The sequence below is a fragment of the Talpa occidentalis genome, unplaced genomic scaffold (genome assembly GCF_014898055.3).
Source record: "Talpa occidentalis isolate TD23 unplaced genomic scaffold, MPIMG_talOcc4v2.1 talOcc4.7, whole genome shotgun sequence".
Lineage (NCBI taxonomy): Eukaryota > Metazoa > Chordata > Mammalia > Eulipotyphla > Talpidae > Talpa > Talpa occidentalis.
In genome coordinates, this window is record NW_023605083.1 from 51381976 (window position 1) to 51406280 (window position 24305).

Here is a 24305-nt window from a genome sequence, read left to right on the forward strand (position 1 = left end):
AAGCTCTCTGAGGGGGATGGTAAAATGGGACAGAAGTGAAGGAGTCAAGGAGCTGCTGATGTAGCAGCAAGGATGGATCTAAAAAGCACTTGCAAGACCAGACTGCAGGATGAAGAGGCCTGAGGCCAAGGTGGGGCAGGGGCAGGACTACACAGGACTGGGTGTGGGGGTGGAGTTCCTGGAAAGATAGGTCTGTGCCACCTCTAACTGGTGATCTAGGGGCCTCTGCACTTGTCAAAATGTATAGCACTATATGCTATAAAGGGTAACAATGGTTTTATTAGCAAAGAAGGATAAATGGTTGTTGGTTAAGCCACTACTAAAGTCTTCCAAAATAAGAGAAAAACAAATATTTTGCCCATTGCATACCAGTACTTCACAATACAAAGTAAGGCAATGCAATGATCTATGACTACAAAAATCTTCTTTTGTGTCAATATTAGCAATAGAATCCTGAGTCAAATAGTTCACGGATTCGATCAAGTGCAACAAAACCTAGCTTTTAAAAAGACACAGATTTGGGCCTCCCTGGTGGTGCAGGGGCTAAAGATAGAGCGCTATTAAGCTTTCGCCAGCCACTGCAACATGAGTTCAATCCCCAGCCAGGGAGCTGACCCACATGGCGCAGCAGACCTCTCCTGCCTCGCCCACTGCTCCCCTCAGCAGTGTATTTCTATACATCTGCCTGTTCTGCTCCCCACTCTGTCTCTGATGAATCCTCTCACCCCTCCCCCCCGCACCTCTGGCCTGCACATACAGTTCTTGTATGCATAAATGAATAAAATAAATCTTTAAAAATAATAAAAAGACACAGATTCCATAATCAAACCAAGTATGTGGTGAAGGAATACTACTCAGCAATAAAAAGAAAAATGAACTGTTGACATCTACCACAACGTGGATGAACTTCAAATTCATGATGTCAATGAAAGAAGTCAGACCAAAAAAAGCTATGTACTACCTGATCCCAAGTATGCGGAAAAATAAAAAATGCAAACTAATCTACAGGGACAAAAAGCAGATCAGAGGCTGCCTGGGAAGGCTTACCAAGGGGCACAGAGAAATTTCTGGGGGTGACAGATATGTTCACTATCTTGATTTTGGTGCTGGTTTCTTGGAAGTATACACCAATGTCAGCATTTGTCACTTTACAATGTGCCTGATTAAAGCTGTTCAGAAAATATACTAAGTATGGGAAAGGCAGCACCTATATCCCCTTTTTAAATTATTGAAGATTAACTAAAACTACAGTTCTTCTGTCCCACTAGCTACAGTAAATGTTCACTGGCCACGCAGGGCTCGAGGACACCATTCTGGACAGTGAGGCTCCGAGGCTGACCGTCCTCCCTTGCAGGCAGAAACAGGCTTGGGCTTAGGGGAGTCTCCTAACTTGCGGGCAAAGTCGAGACAACGGTCAGGTCAGGAATCGCAGGACCCGCTGCTCCCATCACATTCTACGATCATACTGGACCCTGCTGATCCTCGAGGCCCGGCAGAAGGGGCGCATACCCCACAGAGAGGTTCACCCCCCCTAATTCCACTGCTGCTTCAGAATGGTGGGGAGCAAACAAACCCAAACTGAATTAGAGTAGCAAAAGAATGGAATTAAACTAAGCTGGATCATTTTTATAAGTTTCATAAAGAAAATCTAAATTCTGGGTAAAATGATGAGATCACATATTTCTTGATATATTAAAAAAAAATGAGTCCAAAGTCATGGATGCAGTAGTATTTTTAAAGGGAAAGCTCTTTCAGGCAAAGAGAATAAAAACAAAGACTATTACTCACGATATTCCCCATTACTCAATTAGAATAAGAAACCGCAGAGACAGCCAGAGGAGAGGTAGATTTTTCTGAAAAGGGCCAACATCCCAAGTAAAGGAGGAAGCAGAACTCACCTTGCAGGGTTCTGCTGAGCCTCTCACTGGCAGTGATATTATTCACTAAAGCCGCCTGCAAGGAAAAGAAACACAAAATGAAACACCTGCAACCTAGCAACTGGGAAGAGCCTTGCTAAGAAGGACCTGTTGGCACAGAAGAGCGCAGGCCCTCCGGCGCCCCAGCAGCTGTGGGAGGACCTGGCCCGCGGCCCTGAGTCGGCTATGCACTGCCTGCCGGGAACATGCATGTTAGAGATTGGCTGCCCAAACACCAGCCTGTAACCCGAGGAAGGAGTAAATAGATCCTCTGGCTCTATTTCAGTTGCACGAGCTAATCTTCCTCCAGGAAAGGCCCTGCCAGGCCTGACTTCCCACTCAGACAGCAGCCAGGGCTGAAATGGCAATCAGCACTCTCTCTGGGAAACCCTGCTACGGCCGCATCTTCAATCACAAGGTAAACCGAACACCAGGCTGCTGACAGCAAAAAGAGAAGGTACTTCAGTGACCAGTCTCCCAGGGAAGTCTCTGCTGCACTTAGCTGCCAGCCTCCTTTCTTCTGTCAATTGATCCTATAAGCTGGGGGCGGCAGGGTTCACACACACAGTTCAGAAAGCCAACGATCAAGGAAGGAAGAAGTGGGCCTCCCTGCTGGTGCAAGGGGTTAAGCGTCAGCACTATTAGCAATCCATAGCCACTCAGCACGAGTTTGATCCCCAGCCAGGGAGCAACCCACATGGCGCAGCAGACCTCTCCTGTCTCACCCGCTGCTCCCCTCAGCAGTGTATTTCTGTAGATCTGCCTGTTCTGCTCCCCACTCTGTCTCTGGCGAATCCTCTGACCCCTCCACCTCTGGCCTGCACCCCAGCTCTTGTATGCATAAATAAAGCTTTAAAAAAAGGAAGGAAGGGCCTCCCCGGTGGCGCAGTGGTTGAGCGCTGGGTTGCGAAGCTGCCCACAGCCTCTGCGGCGCCGGTTCGATCCCCGGCTGCTCCCCGGCCACCGGAGGAGGGTCCCACATGGCGCGCAGACCTTTCCTGCCGCCCGCTGCTCCCCTCAGCAGTGTACTTCGGTCCTTCTGCCTGCTCTGCTCCCTGCTCTGGCTCTGGTGAATTCTCTCACCCTCCTGCGCTTCTGACTGTGCCCAGTGCTTGTATAAATAAATAAATAAATCTTAAAAAAAAAAAAAAAGGAAGGAAGAGGGCATCCCCGGTGGCGCAGCGGGTTGAGCGCTGTGCTGTGGAGCTGTCCACAGCTTCTGTAGTGCGGGCTCGATCCCTGCCGGCTGGCGAGAAACCCACACGGTATGGCAGACCTCTCCTGTCTCGCCCGCTGCTCCCCTCAGCAGCGTATTTCTTTCATCTACCTGTTCTGCTCCCCGCTCTGTCTCTGGTGAATCCTCTCAACCTCCCGCACTCTGGCCTGTACCCCAGTGTAGGGTAAAGAAAATGTCAGGCTTTTCTGCCCTTCCGCCATCAGGATAGATGATGGATCCTTGTCCTGAATGCATGCCTGATGGCGGGCACCTGGAATAGGGTGTGGGCATAGGTAGATGGGATTCAGCTGAGCTAAGACTGTGCTTTTTAAGGGCGGCGTCACGGGGGGACGCCAGCAGCACCAGTAGCAGCAGTAAAAGCCAAAGCCGAAGCTGAAAGAAAAGCCGAGAAGCAGCAGAACCAACGCCAGAGAGCCCAGATAGAGTGAAGACTTGCTGGTGAAGTGAAGACCAGCCTGCACCCCTGCCTGCCATATGCCTGGTGAACCCCAAATAAAAAACCTGCAAAACTACTGAGGACTCTGACTCCTCCTTTACCCGGTCTGCATGGGATCACAAAACCTGCACTGTGCCCAGTTCCTGCCTCTACACCCAGCTCTTGTATAAAGATAAAAAATAAATAATAAAAATAAATCTTTAAAAAAATAAATAAAAAAGGAAAGTAGATGCAATATAGGACTCAACAATGAAGAGAGGTGAAACATGAGAAGAGTGTGGCGTCCTGTACAAGGAGCAACGGGCCAGAGCGACCACCCATCCAGGTGCCTTTCTGAGCACCACCTCCACGAGCTCATTCATCGTCACACCTGCCACATGGGGAGGGAAATACTCTGACCCACTTTAGGTAAATTGAAGCTCAGAGCCCTTAACAGGCTCTCTAAATAACAAGCAAAGCCAAAGAAGGAGCCCAGCAGGCCTGCTGCCGACGGCCAGCTCTTCCTCACCACTTGCCAAATTGGGATCAAAACCTGGAGATCCCTGAAGAGAGAGCGCACGCACTGTACATAAAGGAAGAACAATGTAAAATATATATAAAATTGGGGTGGGGGGACGCTGGAAATGTAGTGCACGGCATCGGTGCTAAAAGCTAACAAAATTCCGAAAAACGGGACTGGGGTGCTAAACATCAAAGTGCTCCACACAAAGGTGGTTTTGTGACCAAATACAGAGAGTTGTGTACTGGGCCACAATGTGCAAGTATCTGACTGTGGAGCTGCAATCGCTTGTAAAATACCCGACTACCTGACATGTTGCCTGTGATGTTGAGACACCTCCCGATGCCACCCCGGCAGTGGTGGGCGGTGACACCCCATCCTGTCCCTTGCTGGTCCTCTCAGCCCCACCTCCCTCTTTTCTTGGCCCGGACGCAGCCTTCTGGCATAAGGTGTGCACCTTCTGAATTGGCCAAACGAATCTGGGAGGTCTGAAGACATGGAACATTTCCTGGCACAAGTCATTCTATCATCTACACAATTACTCTCTCAGGGAGAGATGATCAAGAGGGACACCTAGAAATATTCTCCACTGTGGAAGGAGAGAAAAGAGTGCAAGTGACAGGAGGACTCCCATGATGGGGAATCAGGTTTCCACAGCCTGCAGCTCCTGCCTGCACACACTCAATTAAAAAAGACAACGGTTACCTGTGATCCAGCACTCCCACTCCCAGGTATATATCCCAAAATCCCTCAAAGCAAGAGCTTGAAGAGATACCTGCACCCCCTTGTTCACAGCAGCACTATTCACAACAGTCAAGAGTGAGAAGCGGGCCTCCCTGGTGGCGCAAGGGATTAAGACACAACCTATGAAGCTGTCCACAGCCACTGCAGCACGAGTTCGATCCCCGGCCAGGGAGCCACCCACATGGCGCAGCAGACCTCTCCTGACTCGCCCGCTGCTCCCCTCAGCAGTGTATTTCAGTCAGTCTGCATGTTCTGTTCCCCACTCTGTCTCTGGTGAATCCTCTCATCCCTTTACCCTGGCCTACACCCCAATTCTTGTATGCATAAATAAATAAATCTTTAAAAAAAAAAAAAAAGCCAGCAAGCAGGTTGCCAAGAGCTGGCAGGGAGAAGGAGAACGAGGGTCCAAGAGGCAGAGAGTCTCAGAGCTGCAAGAGGGAAAGTTCACGCCGCACAGCCATGTGAACACGGCGACACCGCAGAACTCAACAGTGGAGCTTCCACCTTGCAGAGGTCTCAGAACCACCATCCCTCTCAACATCAGCGATGAAACCAAACAGAACAGGAAAAGGAACACCGACATGATTATACACTGATTATCTGGAAGACTCGTCTATTTCCTAGGCAAATCACTGCTATATAAATCCTGACTATATGACTATATGACTTGTCATGCAGGCATCTCTATCACTCCTCTGGCCCCCACTCAAAAAGTCCATGTTAGAGTTTGCAACAACATGAGAGTTTAAGGACAGCTGCAATGTGAAACACCCGGAGAGGTTTCTGTCTGCTATGTGACTATTATTCCAAAGAAAAAAATTTTATCTTCCCCCACTTACTTACTAATGAATGGAAAAACATTTAAGAAATCTTTAAGAAAATGGGAAAAGTTTCCTAAAATGCTTTCAAGATCTTTTACATTAATTGAAATTCTTGTTGAATCATACTCAGGATGGTCATGAAAATGCTGTTGTTTGGGGGATCAATATTAAAAAAATCGGGGCCTCGCCGGTGGCGCAGTGGTTGAGCGTTGGGTTGCGAAGCTGCCCATAGCCTCTGCAGCGCCGGTTCGATCCCCAGCTGCTGGGCGAGGGTCCCACATGGCGTGCAGACCTCTCCTGCCGCCCACTGCTCCCCTCAGCAGTGTACTTCGTCATTCTGCCTGTTCTACTCTCCGCTCTGGCTCTGGTGAATTCTCTCACCCTCCCGTGCTTCTGACTGTACCCAGTGCTTGTACAAATAAAAAATAAATCTTAAAAAAAATAAAAACTTAAAAAAAAATCTTTATTAAAAAAATATTAAAAAAATCTTCATTACAGAGTTATTTTTAAATGAATTATCTATTCTGCTCTAAAAATGGTGGTTATTCCTCACAGTTTGATACAGAGTGACTTTGGGATGCTGTACTTCCTGGTGTTGGAGGTATTGCACTTACTGGTATCAGTGTACTATACCCTGGGAACACTCAGTAGTAGACAAGGAAGCAATAAATTCACCGGAATTTGACTGGAAACTAAACACCACCTTAGGACAAATCACGTAAATAAATATGTATGTTAAATATTTAAATACACATTTATTATTACCATTCTATTCCAGGAAACTGATCAGGGGCCTCTCTGGTGACTCAAGGGGCTAAGCATCAGCACTATGAAGCTGTCCCGAAGCCACTGCAGCACGAGTTTGATCTGCAGCCAGGGAGCTACCCACATGGTGCAGCAGACCTCTCCTGACTCGCCCACTGCTCCCCTCAGCAGTGTATTTCAGTCGATCTGCCTGTTCTGTTCCCCACTCTGTCTCTGGTGAATCCTCTCACCCCCTGCCTGCACCTGTGACCTGTCCTCCAGCTCTTGTATGCATAAGTAAGTAAATCTTTTTTTTTTTTTAAAAAAAGAAACTGATCAAATGATTTCTGCCTTAGATTCCTACAAAAAAATAACATAGTAAATTTTCAAAGCAATAAATCAATAATAAATAATCACTTTCTGAAAGCTAATAAAATGTTAATAACCACATTTTTAAAAATGCTTTTGATAAGTTCACTGAAAGTGTAACGGTTACATTCATAAAAACAAGAAGGAATTTTTACTGCTATCATTGTTTAGTTCATGAAAATAGTCAACCTGTCTTGAAGGTTAAGGGGTCCACCTTAGCTTTTTAAGCCTTACTTAAAGAGGACCTCCCCCATGGAGTGCCCTGGCAATCAGGGCCCTGGATAACATTTTTGTAATGACATTCCTATTAGTGCCTCAGAAGAAAAACCAAAAATGAAAAAGTTAGTGGCCTGGGAAGAATGTGAATTATGCACTAGAGTCTTATTTTCCCCCTTACCAATTTCAGATCAGTGCTATCCAAAAGAAATAGAATGCCAATCATGTTAAATAAAAGGAAACGAGTTGGGAAAAGGACTTTTTTCCAAAGAAGATACACAAAGGCTAATAAACCCATGAAATATGCTCAGCATCACTAGTCACTACAGAAGTGCAAATCAAAATAAGAATACACCACACTTCACACACCGCACAGCGGCCACAGGCAAGTAAGTACCGGTGAGGATGTGGAGAAACAAGAACCTGCACACCCAGGTGATGAAAATGTAAAATGGTGTAACCTCCGTGGAAAGGTATGGTGGCTCCTCAAAAAGTTAGTTCTCATAGGAGCCGTAACTCCACTGTAGGTTACACCCAAGAGCTGGAAACGCGTCCACTCAAAAACTTGTCCACAAAAATGTTCACAGAGGAATTATTAAAATTACAATTACAAAGTGGATGCCAGTTACTTACTCCCTCTGAACCTTAGAGTTCCTCCATCTGTAAAATAATAATAATCAGAAGCTTGGAAGAGTGTGTAGATATTAGTCCAGAAGTTTGGACATTTTTGGCCACTAGAATTTCATAAGCATTTGGTAAACTGCTGGAGTTAAGAAAAAGGACGCCTAAAGGCAACCACCAAATCCCACCATGGACACACTACCCCATGCTCTCTTCTTTCACTAGCATTGCAAAAATAAATTTAAAAAAACAGGTCAGAAACTGCAGAAAAGAATTTTTTCTAAGAAGGGTAAAAAGCAGCAGACACTCGCAAACAACCTTATTTTCCTCACTCCCTACAGACGGGCAGTGGTGCTCTGGCTGGACCCACCATAACCAGGCCCTGAAGAGGCATGAGTGGTCCTTCCCACCTTGCCCTGGCCAGCCGGAGCCCCTCCGCCAGGTGGGAAGCCAGGCCTGCTGGTCACTGAGGCGCCCTGCAGCCCCCCCAGGCTCTTCAGTCCCTCCTTACCTGCGGGCAGGTGTTCTCTACACAGCCTGCAAGGCCCAGAAGGAATTTCTGAAAATCTATTCCTTGAGAATAAATACTACTTCCTCCCCCAAAATGTGCTTTAAGGGGTTGCGTGTACCCACTATGAGAAAAGCCATATTCTCTTCAGTTAAAGGGTATTTCAAAGAGTGTCACCTGCATATAAGAAAAGCTAAGACAAATAGGGAAGCACGTTACTGTAACAGCTTTAAAATCAGAATAACTCCCAGAGAAGATAGATTTGTGATTATGGGAAGGCATTCTCCAACACGCGCGTGTGCACACACACACACCCCACACCACACCCACACCACACCCCCACCCCACCCCTCAGATTTTATGAGTTTTATCTTTAAAAAGTCTGAGGCCCTACATAAGAAAGCATTTATTATCTGGTACAGGGCTCATTGGTAAAGTTTACTCGATACTAAAACCAAGTTAACCCCAGAGACTACGGATCTCAACACACAAGCTGCTTCCAGTCAGTCAGCATTTCACTGAGAGGTGTATGTGCAAGTGGGAGCTGAACTGTTCTTGGTAATTAATGGTTTGTGCACCGGAGAAGAGAAACTTTAGTAGAGTTGCCCCCATTTTCCTCAAGGCACATGCTCCAGGGTCCTGTGCATGCCTGTACTGTGGAGTACTGAACCCTATACTTTCCATCTTTTTCCCTATACATCTAGACCTATGATGAAGTCAAAAAATTAGGCACAGTAAGAGATTAGCAACAACAGCTACAAAGTAGCGAATTATATACTATACTAAAGTACAGTGAATGTGGTCTTTCTCTTGCTCTCACAGTATCTTATCATACATAATATTTTCTTTTTTTTTTTTTAAGAGGCATGTTTTGATTTATTTATTTGTTTGTTTGTTTGTTTGTACATGCACTGGGTACAGTCAGAAGCACGGGAGGGTGAAAGAATCCACCAGAGCCAGAGCGGGGAGCAGAGCAGGCAGAAGGACCGAAGCACACTGCTGAGGGGAGCAGCGGGCGGCAGGAGAGGTCTGCGCGCCATGTGGGACCCTCCTCCGGTGGCCGGGGAGCAGCCAGGGATTGAACCGGCGCCGCAGAGGCCGCGGGCAGCTTCGCAACCCAGCGCTCAACCGCCACGCCACCGGGGAGGCCCCTCATACATAATATTTTCAAACCAGGGTTGACTGGGGGTAACGCAAGCCAGGGAAAGGTGAAACCATGGATAAAGAGGCCCACTGTAACTCACACTGTCACACAATTTAAATAAATTGGACGTACCGTCACACATTCCTAAGGAAGTCAGAAAAAGCAAGTCATACAAAGCTTAGATATAGTTCATTCACAGGAAGTTCCTCTCTAATCTCTGCAGGATCTGATTTTTTTAACTTGAAAACCAGCACTCATGAGCTCTCTACTTTCTTTGTTAATGTTTCTCCAGAGGTTACATCTCCTCTCACTTGTGAGATATTCAAGGGCTCAAATGTGATTGCTGTTTGAGAGAGAAGCATCCAGCCTGGGTATGGCATAGAGCAGCTATTTAATATGTGTGTGTAGAAAGTAAGAAAAAAAAAAAAAAAGCCAATAGGCTGACTCTGATGCTAAGATAGTTCTTTTGCTTTTCCCCCATCTATCACCATTGTGAAATATTTTACAACAAGCCCACCCAGGGGCTGATGGGCAGACAGAATTCCATCTCCCTGCATACACATACACACAGCTGCTTATCCTCCCACCGTAGAGAATGTGACAGCAGGTTAACTGCTACTCAGCACAGAATTCTGAGGCAAACAAAGCAAGCCTTGCCTTTTCGTCCTGGTATAACTTGTTGACGCTCTCCATCTGAAAGTTGTGGCTGGACTGGATCTTGTCAAGCTGCTCTCGTTGCTTTTCCAGTTCGCCCTGGAACTCATTCTTCTTCAGCTCCACGGCACCCCTCTCTGCAGCTGCTCTGCGGACCCTGCCTTCCAGCTCCATGATTCGTGTCTACAAGGATACCACACAGTAAGGGCAAATCCCAGTCATCTCCAGAGAGCAGACTGCCAGGGCAGGCCCTCTGGCAAAATCAGCACCAGTGTCCACAGCTGCATCAAGCCTCACACACCCAGCATGTTCCCCTGGGTCAATCTTTAAGTCAATTGTGTATCAGTCTCAACAGGTTTTTCCAGAGAAATGGTGATGGAAGAAATGGTGATGGAAGAAGAGAATTCACTTCTCTGAGCTTCTGTGTCTCTCCAACAAAACTGAAACACCACCGCGTCCCTCCCAGTGATTCTGTGAAGTGTCAAGGAGGTAAGCACACAAAGTGTCTCACACATTCCCCTGTGTGAGCTGGTGCTCAAATATTTAGTTCCTTCTCTTCACTCACAGGACACTTGACAACTACTTATCAGAATTTCCAAAATAAGAAACTGAGTTGGAGAAATGATTTAGTATTCCAACCCCGGACACGAAGTCCATACCAACCCGGAGGTCAGGAAGACGTTTACACAAAGGAACTGAAACCCGGCAGAAGGAGGCCTGAGACAAGGGCGGTCCACTGGATGGAGCCCCGTGACTAACAGTCCAAGCTCTGCCATCAGAGGGATGTGGGCTGTCACGGAGACAGCTAGAGACACACTCTCAGGGGGCACGCCGCCCACATCTAAAGGGAGCTGCATGGAAGTCAACATCTAGGCCAGGAGGTTATGAGCCTGGGCATCCAACAGGGAATCCAGAAGGCCCAGGATGTCTCTTTTTTTTCATTTCACTGTTTTTTTTTGTTTTTTTTTTTAAGATTTATTTATTTATACAAGCACTGGGTACAGTCAGAAGCGCGGGAGGGTGAGAGAATTCACCAGAGCCAGAGCGGGGAGCAGAACAGGCAGACAGACGAAATACACTGCTGAGGGGAGCAGCGGGCGGCAGGAGAGGTCTGCGGCCCTTGTGGGACCCTCGCCCAGCGGCCGGGGATGGAAGGGGCATTGCAGAGGCTGCGGGCAGCTTTGCAGCCCAGTGCTCAACCGCTGCGCCACCAGGGGAGGCCCGGTGTCTCTTTTTTTTTTTTGGAGTGGTGAAAACAAAAGGATGAAGAATCAAAACACGTGATACAATGTTCAAGGAAAAAAGAGCAGAGCACAAAAGTATCTCTGCTGTGACACAAGAGCATCTCCGTTTTAGTGACAATGATAGTTATGTAAGGAGGAACGAGAAAAGAAAATGGAAAAAAGCAGTTGATGTGGCAGCATGAGGATATTGTGAATAAATTTTGCTATCTGACATGCTCTGCTACAGTAACACCGCTCAGACAGTAGGAGAAAGAAAAAGAAAAAAGAAGAGGGAGACAGGGAGGCAAGGACATGGGATGGAAGGGGGAGAGGGGTGGGGAAAGGAGGAAGGGAAGGCGGGGAAAGGAAAGAACAGTGCCATCCAGGCTCCCCCGGACCTAACCGCTCTGTGACACAGTTTGCCCACCTGTGAAATGAGGGGGAAGCCCCAACCCTGTAGGGCTTGTGTACAAAAGAAGATGGTGCATGGTATGGGTAGGGGAGATGCATTCTGACACTGTCAGAACAAGGAACACTTGATTGAAGACGACTGCAGGAGAGGTCACGGATACCACAGCAGCAGAAAGAGAAGGTTCCCTCCACTCTGAACATGGCAAAGACAGGTGAAGTCTAGAGTCACCGAGCAGAGGAAGGGGGCGGTAGAAGGAAGAGTACTAAGAGGAGTAGAGGGATTCTTGCTGAGGTCGATCTAGGATGCAGGTGAGGCTCTTGATGGGCTAGCAAGGATACAGGGGTGACTTAGGAGGACTCTTTTTTCTTTAAAGATTTATTTATTTGTACAAGCACTGGGTACAGTCAGAGGCACGGGAGGGTGAGAGGACTCACCAGAGCCAGAGCGGGGAGCAGAACAGGCAGACGGACCAAAGACACTGCTGAGGGGAGCAGCGGGCGAGACAGGAGAGGTCTGCGCGCCATGTGGGTTTCAAATCAGGCGCTGCAGAGGCTGCGGACAGCTTCACAGCGCTGCGCTCAACCTGCTGCACCACCGGGGAGGCCCAGGAGGATTCTTTACAAAGCCTGGGCTAGGCAGGCTGAAGGCAGGATGGAGGACTAAGTCAGAGGACTAAGTCAGAGGCCTAGTGCAGAAGAGAGCTCAGAGGGGCCTTGGTTTGGCCCAAGAGCTTCTCTCATAGCTTAGCACTGTGCCTGGGCCATGAGGGGAAAGGTTGCTTAGTATTTATCATTAAGTGATGATGGATACCCCTGAAAACACCTCGCTCACTCCCATTATCCAAATACATTTCTACCACCACCCTGGGATGTAGTGTGGTTTGGAGGACAGGACTGGGCTGTGGCTGGTATACTTCTAAGCAAGCTATCTTCTCAGAACCAGCCCAAAGGACTCCACCGAAAATTGTTAACTCATAGGAAAAGCAGAAAGGGATGTTGGGCAGCAACCCTCAGAAGTCCCGAAGGGGTCCTCTCCCACCCAACAGCAGGGCTGTGGACTGAGTGGGTGATAGGTACCTGCCCACCTCAGAGAAGCACACTTTAGTGGGGATGAATACAACCCCCTTAGCCCCCCACCCAGTGACTTTAAATACCCTGACACCAAAATAAAATAAGCACCTGGAGGTCCACGCTGCGGGAGCTGGCGATCCAGTAGTTGAAGCCCAAGACGATGATGCAGGCCACCAGGGCAGCCAGCACCAGGGGCGGCGACTTCATGCTGCGACGCCCACTGCCCAATCCCATCATCTCACAGACTCAGCGGGAGAATCTACCAAAAAGAAAATCAACAAGCTTCACCCCGAGCATTACCATGCCCCATTGTCTCCACCAAGGGGGAAGGTGTCTGGCTCTAAGATGGGCCACTCTGTCCTTGAAAGGCATGGAGGACAGGCAGAGCCTGTCCCCAGCCCGATACCCGCCTCGACAGCCCCCTCGCAAACCTTTCACTACTGGTTCAAGACCTTTGGCCAGTCACCATTTCTCCCCGGCTTCCTCGCCTGTGGAATGGGAATAGAGTACCTACCTGTCCAGCACAGCTGGAGATTTTATCATCCCTGCAAACAGCTATGGCAAAGAGTTTGCTTCCACGTCACACTGGAAAGAACCCATGTCTCATTATACTCCAAAAAGACTTTTTTGATTTGATCCCTAACAAGGAAGGGATTTTTTTTTCCTCGTTGACAGAATTGCTCACACACCCAATTAAAGAAAGCGCTTCTTGAGCAAAGCAGGAGTGCAGCCCGTGGGGTGGCCCCGGCCGGACCTGGGGCTGCAGCTCTGTGCCTCCGGGCCCCGAAGGCACGAGCTCCCTCAGGGAAAGGCTCTAGCCGTTGTGTTCACATGCTCAGCTCAAAACCAGGCCTACCTGGAGTCCAGCACTGGCGACCCCAGAGAAGTAAAGTTGACTTTTCCAAATGGCTACTGAGATGATAAAACAGAGTCTTATCAGAAGGAGGATGAAGTATGTAATAACCAGCCTCCCCAGAGAGCAAAGATGCTTTTGTATCAGGTTTGGTCAGCAATGAGGAAGAGGGAAGGAGTAGAGACCAGCAGGGACTCACCACAAGGCTAAGTTCTTGCCACAGGAGAGCTGACAGCGCTGCCTCCAACCCTGTGGTGTTCCTAAAGATGGTGGTGTTCCTGGAAGATGATTTCTTTCTTAATAGCTGGGGACTGTGTGAGGGCCACGGGGATAAGAAAGCAAGCTCATTGAATCACCTAAAATAAAGTGCCACCAGAACTCCTATGCCTAGAAGGGACAGCTGACTCCATGCCCCACTGGTGCCTTCCGTACCAGCTTCTTCCTCTTAGGAGGAAAGAGGAAAAGATGTTTTTAATTCAATGGTCAGTTGATATAAGCAAGCACTTTACATACTAAAGGAGAGCAATGCTCACAAATACTAAACTTCTAGAAGATTCTACAGATCTGATGAAAATGCATCTCCACTGACTTTTATCTGAGTTTAATTACAATCTCTTTTTAACTTTTTAATATTTTGAATATAGTATTTTAAATAAAAATATTAAATATTTTAATATCTTAAATATAAATATATATATTTTAAATTTTTAAATATTTTAAATATTACAAATATAATTGGGGAGGGGGATCATACAGTACAGAAGAATGAAAGGTTAAAACCTCCCTTTCCACTCTAGTGACAGATGGATCACTGAATATTCTCCTTCCTCCTGCTAAGGGAAGGAGGAAATTAAACTGATCAACCACCATGAGTCAGGTGCAATGCAAAAAACAGGAAACGGTATTAAGAAAACCAACTCTGGAACCCAACAGCAGGTGTCAGATCCTAGTTCCACTCCTTAGGAGCAATTGGACCCATCTATGCCTCACTGTTCTCCTCACAGGGTTATTAAGATGATTACATTAAGATATGAAAAGTGCTTAGGACTGCATCTGGCACATAGTAACTGCTCAATAAATGCTGCTGCTAATGATGATGATTAGAGCTGAAAATATGAATCACAAATCGTTTTTTAGATCTAATCACCGCCACCCCCCTCCGGTCCATTTTCTAGGGAAAAGGCGATGCATGTTTTCTATCCATAATCATTCTACTCTCCAGGAACCAGCCATCTGCTGTCAGTCTATAGCAGCAACTGCCATTACCTGGGGCTGATTCACAGGTGCCACTGCAGCAGCAGACACTCCAGACCAAGACTATGTTAGAACACAGGTTCAGGGAAACTGAAAACCAGTATGGTCTCAGAAGCCCCTGCACTGGCTACTGTGAAAGACGTGCAACTGCACAGAGGGTGCATCAGGAGAGCTCTCGGCTCTCATTCAACTTTTATCCCTGCTAGACTAAAAGGGGCAAATGCAGAAATGACAAAGACTGATGACTGATCATAACAACACAGAGCCAGATTTTATAATTGTCAAATATTTCAAATATTCTTTTCCCCACCTTAGAATTTATGTGCACTGAGGGGACAAGGAAGAGGGTGGAAGATGCTCAGAGATATATTAAGAACCACTGTAATTTGGGCTTCAGAATGTGTTTTGTCTCATATCTGAAAAATGACTAACTGAAATCAGCTCAATTCTGGGCAGCCCCAGGCTTATCTGGAGTACAAGCTAACCGGTATGTTTCCGCATGAAAAGTCTCTTGGTAAACTAGAGCAGTAATGTAAAAACTGCAGATTCTTTCTGGAGTGGCAGCAGGCAACAGGGCAGAGGAGGCAAAGGAGAGTCCTGGAGTCTTCAGTGGCTTTTTTCAGACTTTTAATGCTCTTTCCACCCCATGTGTAGTGAGTTTGTCAGGTGCAGGGCAGGCAGCGGAGCTAGTGGCTCTGCCACACTCCGTCCTCTGCCGCCGCCCGTACAGGCTTGTTTCTGGCTCAGGTGCGCCCACTCTTGCACGCCCACGCCGCACTCCAGGTACCGCCATCAGGCACGCGTGTCAGACCACAGGTGTTGAACACAGATGCTAATGGCAGGAAAAACTTCCATTTACCTTACATTTCTAATTGACTTAATTAAAAATTTCAACCTACTGTTAAACCTATTGTTTGCTTGGGCCTCCCCGGTGGTGCAGCGGTTGAGCGCTGGGTTGCGAAGCTGCCCGCGGCCTCTGCGGCACCGGTTCGATCCCCGGCTGCTCCCCGGCCACCGGAGGAGGGTCCCACATGGCGCGCAGACCTCTCCTGCAGCCCGCTGCTCCCCTCAGCAGTGTACTTTGGTCCCTCTGCCTGCTCTGCTCCCCGCTCTGGCTCTCCCCGCTCTAGCTCTGGTGAATTCTCTCACCCTCCCGCGCTTCTGACTGTACCCAGTGCTTGTATAAACAAAACAAACAAATAAATAAATAAAACATGCCTCTATTAAAAAAAATAAATTAAAAAAAAACTATTGTTTGCTTATAAGACAAAAATTTTTCTAAGTGAACAGAGACCTTTAATCACTCTAAAAAAGCAAAACGCATAGAAAAATGGAATGTGCCAAATGCTTGAACCTTCCAGTTAAGTACTTTCTTTTCATTTATTTTCACATAGTGTTTTTTTAATTACATAGGCAAATACACATGAGCAATCAAATCAGGTGAACTTGTTTGACCAACGTCACCACTGCAGAAACAATACATTTTCTCCAAACAATGAGGAAGCCACTGCTTGATTCTTTCTAGGAGGAAATGGTCTCACCTGAGTGTTAGCCAAGGCGTTATAGCAGGAAGTTCACAAGTCACTGCAAAGAGCAAACAGACCTGACCACACCCTGGCACAGTGCTAGGGGTGGGGGAAGGAGTCTATTATCAACACTTGAGAGTTTAGAAATTGTCCATCCTGTCCCAATAATGTTTCTAGCCCTGGGGTCAGCAAACCGAGGCCCAAAGGCCACAGGCAGCCTGTAGGTAAACAAAGTGCCACCGAGTAGTCAGTCACGCCGTTCCTTTCAGTATTGCCCACAGCTGTTGTCCAGCTGCAAGCAGAGTTGAACAGCTGATGCAGAGATCAACTCATGGGTTTACTGTGAGAATCAAACCCGTTAAAAGATTCATTGACTGCCCCCTTGGAGGAAGTTTGTCAACTGCTCTAAACCATTAAGGTTACATGACCACGTCCATTGTATCCCGCTTATGTCATTTTAAAAACTTACCAGAAATTACACAGGATCTCGTCACATCCCCAACCCCTATCATAAACATCATGTGTTCCCCAATTCTGGAAACTGATGGTTTTAAAATTAAAGTGCATATTTAGTATTATCTAGTAGAATACCAAAAAGCAAGTGGGGTGAGTGAAAATGCATGAAAGGAAGCACATTTGATCATGTTTTTTCTACTGGGGATTTTGGAAAGAAAGAGTAGACAGACGCTAAGACTACATCTTGGTAGACGCCCCCCCAAATTTCCTCTAGGTCTGGGGTCCTCACACTGCAGCCCACAAAGAGAATCCTGCTATCCACCTGTTTCTGTATACTACCACAAGCCCAGCTTTTACATTTTCTCCTGGTTAAAAGGAAGTCAAAAGAATACTATTTCGTGACAAGTGAGAAGTATACGAAATTAAAATTTCAGTGGTGTAGGGTAAGGTAAAAGTATCAGGCCTTTCTGCCCTCCCGCTATTAGGGTAGATGAGGGGACCCTGTGGTCCTGACTGCATGCACCTGGAGTGGGTACACCTGGGCTGAGAGACAGTTTATAAGGGCGGCATCACGGGGACGCCAGCAGAAGCCGAGAGAAGAAGAGAAGCAGAGAACACGCCAGAGAGAGCCCAGCTAGAGTGAGGATTTGCTGGGGGCTGGGAGGACTGCCAGCCTCCCGGCCCCCCAGAGCCCCTGCCTGCCATGTGCCTGGTAAATCTAAATAAAGGACCTGCAAAAGCCACTGAGGACTCTGACTCCTCCTTTACCAGGTCTGCGGGATCAGAAAACCTGCACTGTGTCCATTCCTGCCCCTACGAGTGTCCATGAATGAAGTTTTATGGGGTCACAAACACATTCTCTCACTGAAGTACTGTCTGGCTGGCAGGGTCCAAAAGCTGAGTGGCTATGACACAGACCACATTACCTGCAAAGTCTGAAATATTATCTGGCTCTTTACAGAAAAGGGTTGCTGGTCCCTGCTGTAGTCCAACAGTTCTGTTCGTAAAGTGTGCTCTCTGGACCAGCAGGATCAGGATCACCAGATAATGTGTTAGGAATGCAAATTTTCTGGCTCACCCCTGACCACACCTCGCATGGGGTAGGGCCTACTGTCCATGTTTAAGAGCCCGCCAGATGATGATGACGCAGACTCAATCTTGAGGGCCAGTGTACTCCTGGATCACGAAAGAAGAATCTGACAGTGAATCTTGATCTGACTGTGCCCATCTATTTTCAAGAAAAAGTAGGCACATTGGATTGGGGGATATGCTATCTTTGGGGGATAGATTTATATTTCCATACCACTTAAGGGTTCAGTTTTGTTTTCCGCCAGGCCCTTTGTTGGCCTTTTTGCCTTCAGTTTTATTCTATTGTTGTCTCCCATCTTGCATCTTGCAAACATTTTTCCTAAACCTTATCTACTACTGTCCGCCCTAGAGACAAGAGTAACCTAAAGTGAACCCCATTTGTAGTAACTTCTTAATCTAAGGTCCTTTCTCCTTTTGGCATCTCCACCTGTAGACAAAGGTTATCTTTTCTTTAATCAAAAGAAATGACCATTAACTCCAAAGCAGCGTAACTTATACAGGGCCCTCCTCAGCTGATACAGAAAAAACAGGAGAAGGATAAGGAATAACCCATCTGCTGCACAGACATTAAGTGACAGAAAGCAAGAAATGATGGACCAGCCCCTCCAGTTCGGAGGGCACTGAAATTGGAGAAATGTAGTTTAAAATTTCTGCATCAATTATTAGTATATTAAAACTTTGTCCCTTCTAATAATTCACCAAGACAACACTTTTAAAACTGCGAATAACCAGCGAGCTACCTTGAAGGACCAGCCCAAAGAAGCCTCGAAATACTCCAGCCCCCGCAGCTCCATCACAAGTATCTCCAAGCTTAAAACCACCATTTTATTATTGCTCATGATTCTATGGATTGACTGGCCAAACGGTACCAAAAAATTAAGATGCAAGGAAGATCCAAAATGGCAGATTATCAAAATTTGAAGCTGTCTTTTCTAGTAGTCCCAGATTTAATCACAGTATTTTATAGCTTCCTCATTAAAAGCAAAACAATTAAAAACAATGAACTCATTGAAATACATTCGAAGTCTCTTCTATTCTGCAACAAAAAGTGGCAAGAAAGAGCCCTGTTGCCAAGGAACAAAGAGCAAACCCGGTCCTCTGCTTGAGCTGGGGCAAGTACGCCGGCGGAGAGTGCCGGGCGGGCATCCCTGTTCTGCCAGAGCCATGGTCCTGGTGTCTCTCCTAAGACTGGTATGAAAATTAAATGAGAGCACTTTCTTGCCACCAGGTAAGTACTTAACGAGAAGGGATGGGTGTGGTATTACTTGACCTTTTTTAGTCTCAGTTAACTTATTATTTTTTTTTTTAAAGATTTATTTATTCACACAAGCACTGCGTACAGTCAGAAGCGCGGGAGGGTGAGAGAATTCACCAGAGCCAGAGCGGGATGCAGAGCAGGCAGAAGGACCGAAGTACACTGCTGAGGGGAGCAGCGGGCGGCAGGAGAGGTCTGCGCGCCATGTGGGACCCTTGCCGGTGGCCGGGGATCTGGGGATCGAACCGGCACTGCAAAGGCTGCGGGCAGCCTCGCAGCCCAGTGCTCAACTGCTGCGCCACCAGGGGAGGCCCAATTTATTTATTTTTTTTTAAAGAAAAGGATGAAATCAATAATATCTATCTTCAGGGAGTTCTTCTGACAAGCAAGGGAAAGAAGCATCAGGGTGAAGGAAGAGACCAGGTGGGTACATGCACTTCACAGGGTATAGACAACTATACCTGGTTGGGAGAAAAGCCTAGAGGTTTATTTTCTTTTAAAGATTTTTTTTTTTTTTTTTTTTTTTTGTGGGACCCTCGCCGGCAGCCGGGAATCGAACTGGCACTGCAGAGGCCACGGGCAGCCTCACAACCCAGCGCTCAACCACTGTGCCACCAGGGGAGGCCCCTAAAGATTTATTTTATTTATTTATGCATTCAAGAACTGGGGTGTAAGCTAGAGGTGCGGTGGTTGAGAGGATTCACCAGAGACAAAGTGGGGAGCAGAACAACTGGATCTACCGAAATACACTGCTGAGGGGCCTCCCTGGTGGCGCAAGGGATTAAGATGCAGCACTATTAAGCTACCCGGCCCGAAGCCACTGCAGCACAAGTTCGATCCCCTGCCAGGGAGGTGACCCACATGGCATAGCAGACCTCTCCTGACTCGCCCACTGCTCCCCTCAGCAGTGTATTTCAGCAGATCTGCCTGTTCTGTTCCCCACTCTGTCTCTGATGAATTCTCTCACCCCCTACACCTCTGGCCTACACCCCAGTTCTTGTATGCATAAATAAATACATCTTAAAAAAAAAAGAAAGAAATACACTGCTGAGGGGAGCAGCAGGCAAGAGAGGTTTGCCATGCCATATGTGGGTTAGCTCCCTGGCTGGGGATCAAACTCATACCACTATGACTGGCCATAGCTTGATAGTGCTGAGACTTTAACCCCTGCAACATCAGGGAGGCCCCATTATATTATTTTGATTCCCCCCAATAAGATAGGAACTGTGATTCAAGTAATGTAATAATACCTATAATAAAACGATATATTACACTATTTTGGGGCCTCCTTGGTGGTACAAGGGGTTAAGCACAGCACTATGAAGCAATCTGCAGCCTCTGCAGCACGAGTTCAATCCCCGGCTGGCCAGGGAGCAACCCACATGGCGAGGCAGACCTCTCCTGTCTCACCCGCTGTGCCCCTCAGCAGTGTATTTCGGTCAGTCTGCCTGTTCTGTTCCCTGCTCTGTCTCTGGTGAATCCTCTCATCCCCAACCCCGCATCTCTGGCCTGTACCCCAGTTCTTATATGCATAAATAAATCTTTTTTAAAAATTATACTATTTTACACTATTTCACATGACACCAATTATGTTATACATCCATAAAAGACTAACAGTGCTAAAGGCAAAAGCTGTGGGGTCTCCCTGGTGGCACAACGGGTTAAGACACAGCACTATGAAGCTGTCCGTAGCCACTGTAGCACAAGTTCGATCCCCGGGCAGAGAGCTACCCACATGGCACAGCAGACCTCTCCTGTCTCCCCCACTGCTCCCCTCAGCAGTGCATTTCAGTCAATCTGCCTGTTTCTTTCCCCACTCTGTCTCTGGTGAATTCTCTCCCCAGCCACACCTCTGGCCTGTATCCCCGTTCTTGTATGCATAAATAAATAAATCTTTAAAAGCAAAAGCTGAGTCTGCACCCTCACTGCATCCCTAAGGAGGACCTCAACTCACCACCACAAGAGTGCATGAGGGCCCCTTCCTTTGCCTTCATGTGTACACAGTGGGGTAGGGTGAGAAATCATAACAAAACTGAGCCTTATGAAGAACAGGAAGTTTTCAATTGTGCTAGAAAAAGCACAAATTAAAGTTATACTATTAAACATCAAGTGTGGGCAAACCAACAGGGCAGGACAAAAAACTATGATCAAGTAATCATAACTGATATAAAACAAGTCAAAATAATGAGAATGATTTAAAAAGTTTGGAAAACACGGCAAATATATAGATATATCACTATAATCATATAGTACATATATATTTAAATGCATACTTTTACTACACTCTATACTCCTCTATACTTTTTATTTTTAATGTTTTTAAATGTATACTTTGTGTGTGTGTGCGCATTTTTTATTGCTATTAGGAACTAGTTAATCTTCAAGATCTTACCTAAGGTTAGCTCTTCTACTATGGCTTCAAGGGTTTTAAAGAAAAACAGGATAAAAATGTAAAGAGCCTGAGAAGGCATGGCATTTTTTCCCCTGAAATTGTGAGGAATTTCTGTATGAAGCAAAGTAGACTCTAAGAATTTAGGATATACTTTAACTTCAAGCCAAGTATCTCTTTCAAGTAATTTCATCAGTAACTTTAAACGTCTAGAGAAGAAAATGACCACAGTGTAAGAGAGGGCAAAAGAGAGCTCACGCACGATTTTCGAAGGTAAGAGAAAAGCAGAGCAAGACTGTTCTAACTCCCACTTTTGCAAATGTTTAGAAAAAAATTTTAAATTGTTTGAAAAGTTATTTCTAACATTTTCCCAAGGCAACTTTTTTCCTAAGGAAAACAAGGAATAGCAACAATAATTCAACTCACCCCTCCCAACCACCATTTTAGAAATGGGACTGGTCTTGGGGACCACACTCCTTCAAGCTCCCCTAATGTGCCACCACGGGTCCTGTTCCCCTCCCTGCACGGCCTGCAGAAGTGATGCTCCATTCTTAAATTCTTCCCGCAGAGGCGCTTCTCCAGCCTCTGCCTTTCTGCCCCTGTGCTTGGATGCAGAAGGGCAGACTGCACTTGCACAGGATTCTCTGTAAGATCTGAGGGAAGGTGGACATACACAAGGGCTGAAGGAAGCTTTGGGGGAACCCCTCAACCATCCTCACTGTTTCTGCCTCCCTCCCTCTCCCCACCTCCACAAAAAGAAAAAAATGTAAACGCAAAATCTTTTTTCCCCCATCAAGAACTAGACGAACGACCAGCAGTAGAAAGCAGATGGCATCCTTGTCAAGCAGCAAAGTCACAGCAGTCTGACCCCCCACCCCATGCCGTCCCCTGCCCCTCATGACACTTCATTTTTGAGCAAAACTTAGGACCTATCCATAAGACAAAATACGCCTCTGAAGATTTAGCCTTTCTAAGTGTGTGCATGTGTTTTCCTGTGCGTGCGCACGCACTCTTTAGAATTTTTCTGTTTTTTTTAGAATTCAATAATTCAATGTTTTAACCACTGACACTTTGAAAATTGAGTTCGGCCCAAGAACACTTTAGTCTTAGCAAGTTACGGATTTATATATACAAATAAAGTAAAATTATTCTTTTGAATAGGACCAGCTTAATCTTTTATGACACAAATAGGAGTCAGACCGCCTTAGGAAGCCCATAAGGAAGGGGAGATTCCACTGCTTCCTCCCATGCTCCAAGCAATTCAGAAATATTAAAAGTGCCCCAATTAGAGCCAATCTGATAGCCATGAGCCCACAGCAGAGTCACTCTAGAGCCGTTAAATATTTCATGGGGTGGTTGGACAGCTTAATAATCTGCCCCTAGGAATGTTCCACATCTGCATAATTTCAGGTTGTATCGTCTCAGAGACGCAAACCAGACAAAGGAAATCTAAAAACCGTAAGGTTTGCTCATGTAAACTTGGGAATGGAACATCTGAAAATAACTGGCATCATCAGACAATCAAAATAATGGCTTTTAAACCCTGCTAAAAAGTACATTTATTAAAACAGATATTTTTTCCCAATTTTTACCAAGAATCATCAAAAATACTAAATACGGCGTAGAATATAAAGTATATAAACCCAAGAGACTATTTTTCCAGCAGAGCAAAAGTTTCGTGGATTCCCACAAGGCCAAGGGTAGACAAACACGGGCACAGAGGGTCCTGGGGGCATCATCCATGCGGACACCGAGGGTGCCCCAGAGGCTCGCGGCCCGCAGCCCCGGCGCCCAGCAGCCCGTCACCTGCCGGGGTGCCCGCGCTGACACGTGGGCCCCAGCCCCCCGCAGCGCGCCCGAGGGTGCCGGGAGCACAGGGGCGTAGCGAGCATCCCTCCCTCCGTGCAAAGCACGCCCGCAGGCCTGGCACTAGTGTGACTTGGGGAACGCCCGCTTTTGACTTTGGCTGCACACGGGTGACAAAGCTCAGAACAAAAAGGACCCCCGCTCTTCCCGGGCCGGCCTTCGCCAAGGCGCAAAGCCTCGCCAACCCCTCGCGGAGGCCGGGGGGCGACACCTGGGGCTCGCGGCCGCCTGGGGCAAGAGATCCGGTGCCGGGAGGTGGAGCGCCCGCCCCCAGCCCACTCCGGCCACAGGCGGCAGCCCGGGAGCCCGACGGGGGGGTCTCCGGGGACCCGCGCGGCCCGGGCGGAGAAGGGGCCACGGCGGGCAGGCAGCCTGGGCGGCCGCGCGGCGAGAAGGCGCGCCGGGCCCACGCCACCCACTCACCTCCGGCCGCGACTCCGGCGGCCCCTAGGCGCGGCGGGCGCGGCTCGCAGGCCCCCGGCCACTCCGCCGCTGCCGCGGGCCTCAGGCTCCTGCCCGCGCCGCACCGTGCGCCCCGCGCCCCGCGCCGCGTCCAGCGCCAGCGTCTCCCGCCTCCGCCGCGCGGAGTCCCCGCCCCGGGCAGCGCGGGCCGCGCGGGGAGGAGGCGGTGCCACGAGCGCGCGGAGGCCAGGCCGGGGCCGCGTCCGGACACCCAGCGCCACGGTGCGCGCGCCCGCCCCGACGCTGCCCCCCATCGCCGGCCACGGCCCCTCTGCAGGGCCGCCGCGCGCTCGTGGGGAAGCGGCCCCGAAAGCAGAAAGCGGCGATGCGGCCGCTGCAGGTCACCCCCTCCGCCAGGCACCTGGCCACACTCACGCCTCGCCCTGCGGGGGCCCCGGCCCAAGCTGCCCGGAGTAGAGGAGCCACGAAAGACGGCATTTAGGATTTATACTCATGAAACTGCCTTTTCCCCTCTTCCACAGCCCTTCTCCATGGACCATAATCGTCCCGCAGCTGTTCTCCCGAGCCTTCTCTCAGGCCA

General features: G+C 47.8%; 1 protein-coding gene across 1 annotated transcript in view; it reads right to left on the reverse strand.

The window, feature by feature from the left end:
- The window catches only part of GOLM1 (golgi membrane protein 1), a 45228-nt gene extending 21456 nt beyond the window's left edge, over window positions 1-23772 (reverse strand). Inside the window, exons 1-4 of the mRNA XM_037493700.2 lie at window positions 23726-23772; window positions 12723-12873; window positions 9913-10092; window positions 1899-1953 (exon numbers count right to left, since the gene is read on the reverse strand). Of these exons, the coding sequence (XP_037349597.1) occupies window positions 1899-1953; window positions 9913-10092; window positions 12723-12851 (364 nt within the window). The 5' untranslated portion in view covers window positions 12852-12873; window positions 23726-23772. The remainder of the gene's footprint in view (window positions 1-1898; window positions 1954-9912; window positions 10093-12722; window positions 12874-23725) is intronic.
- Between the last annotated feature and the right edge of the window lie 533 nt (window positions 23773-24305).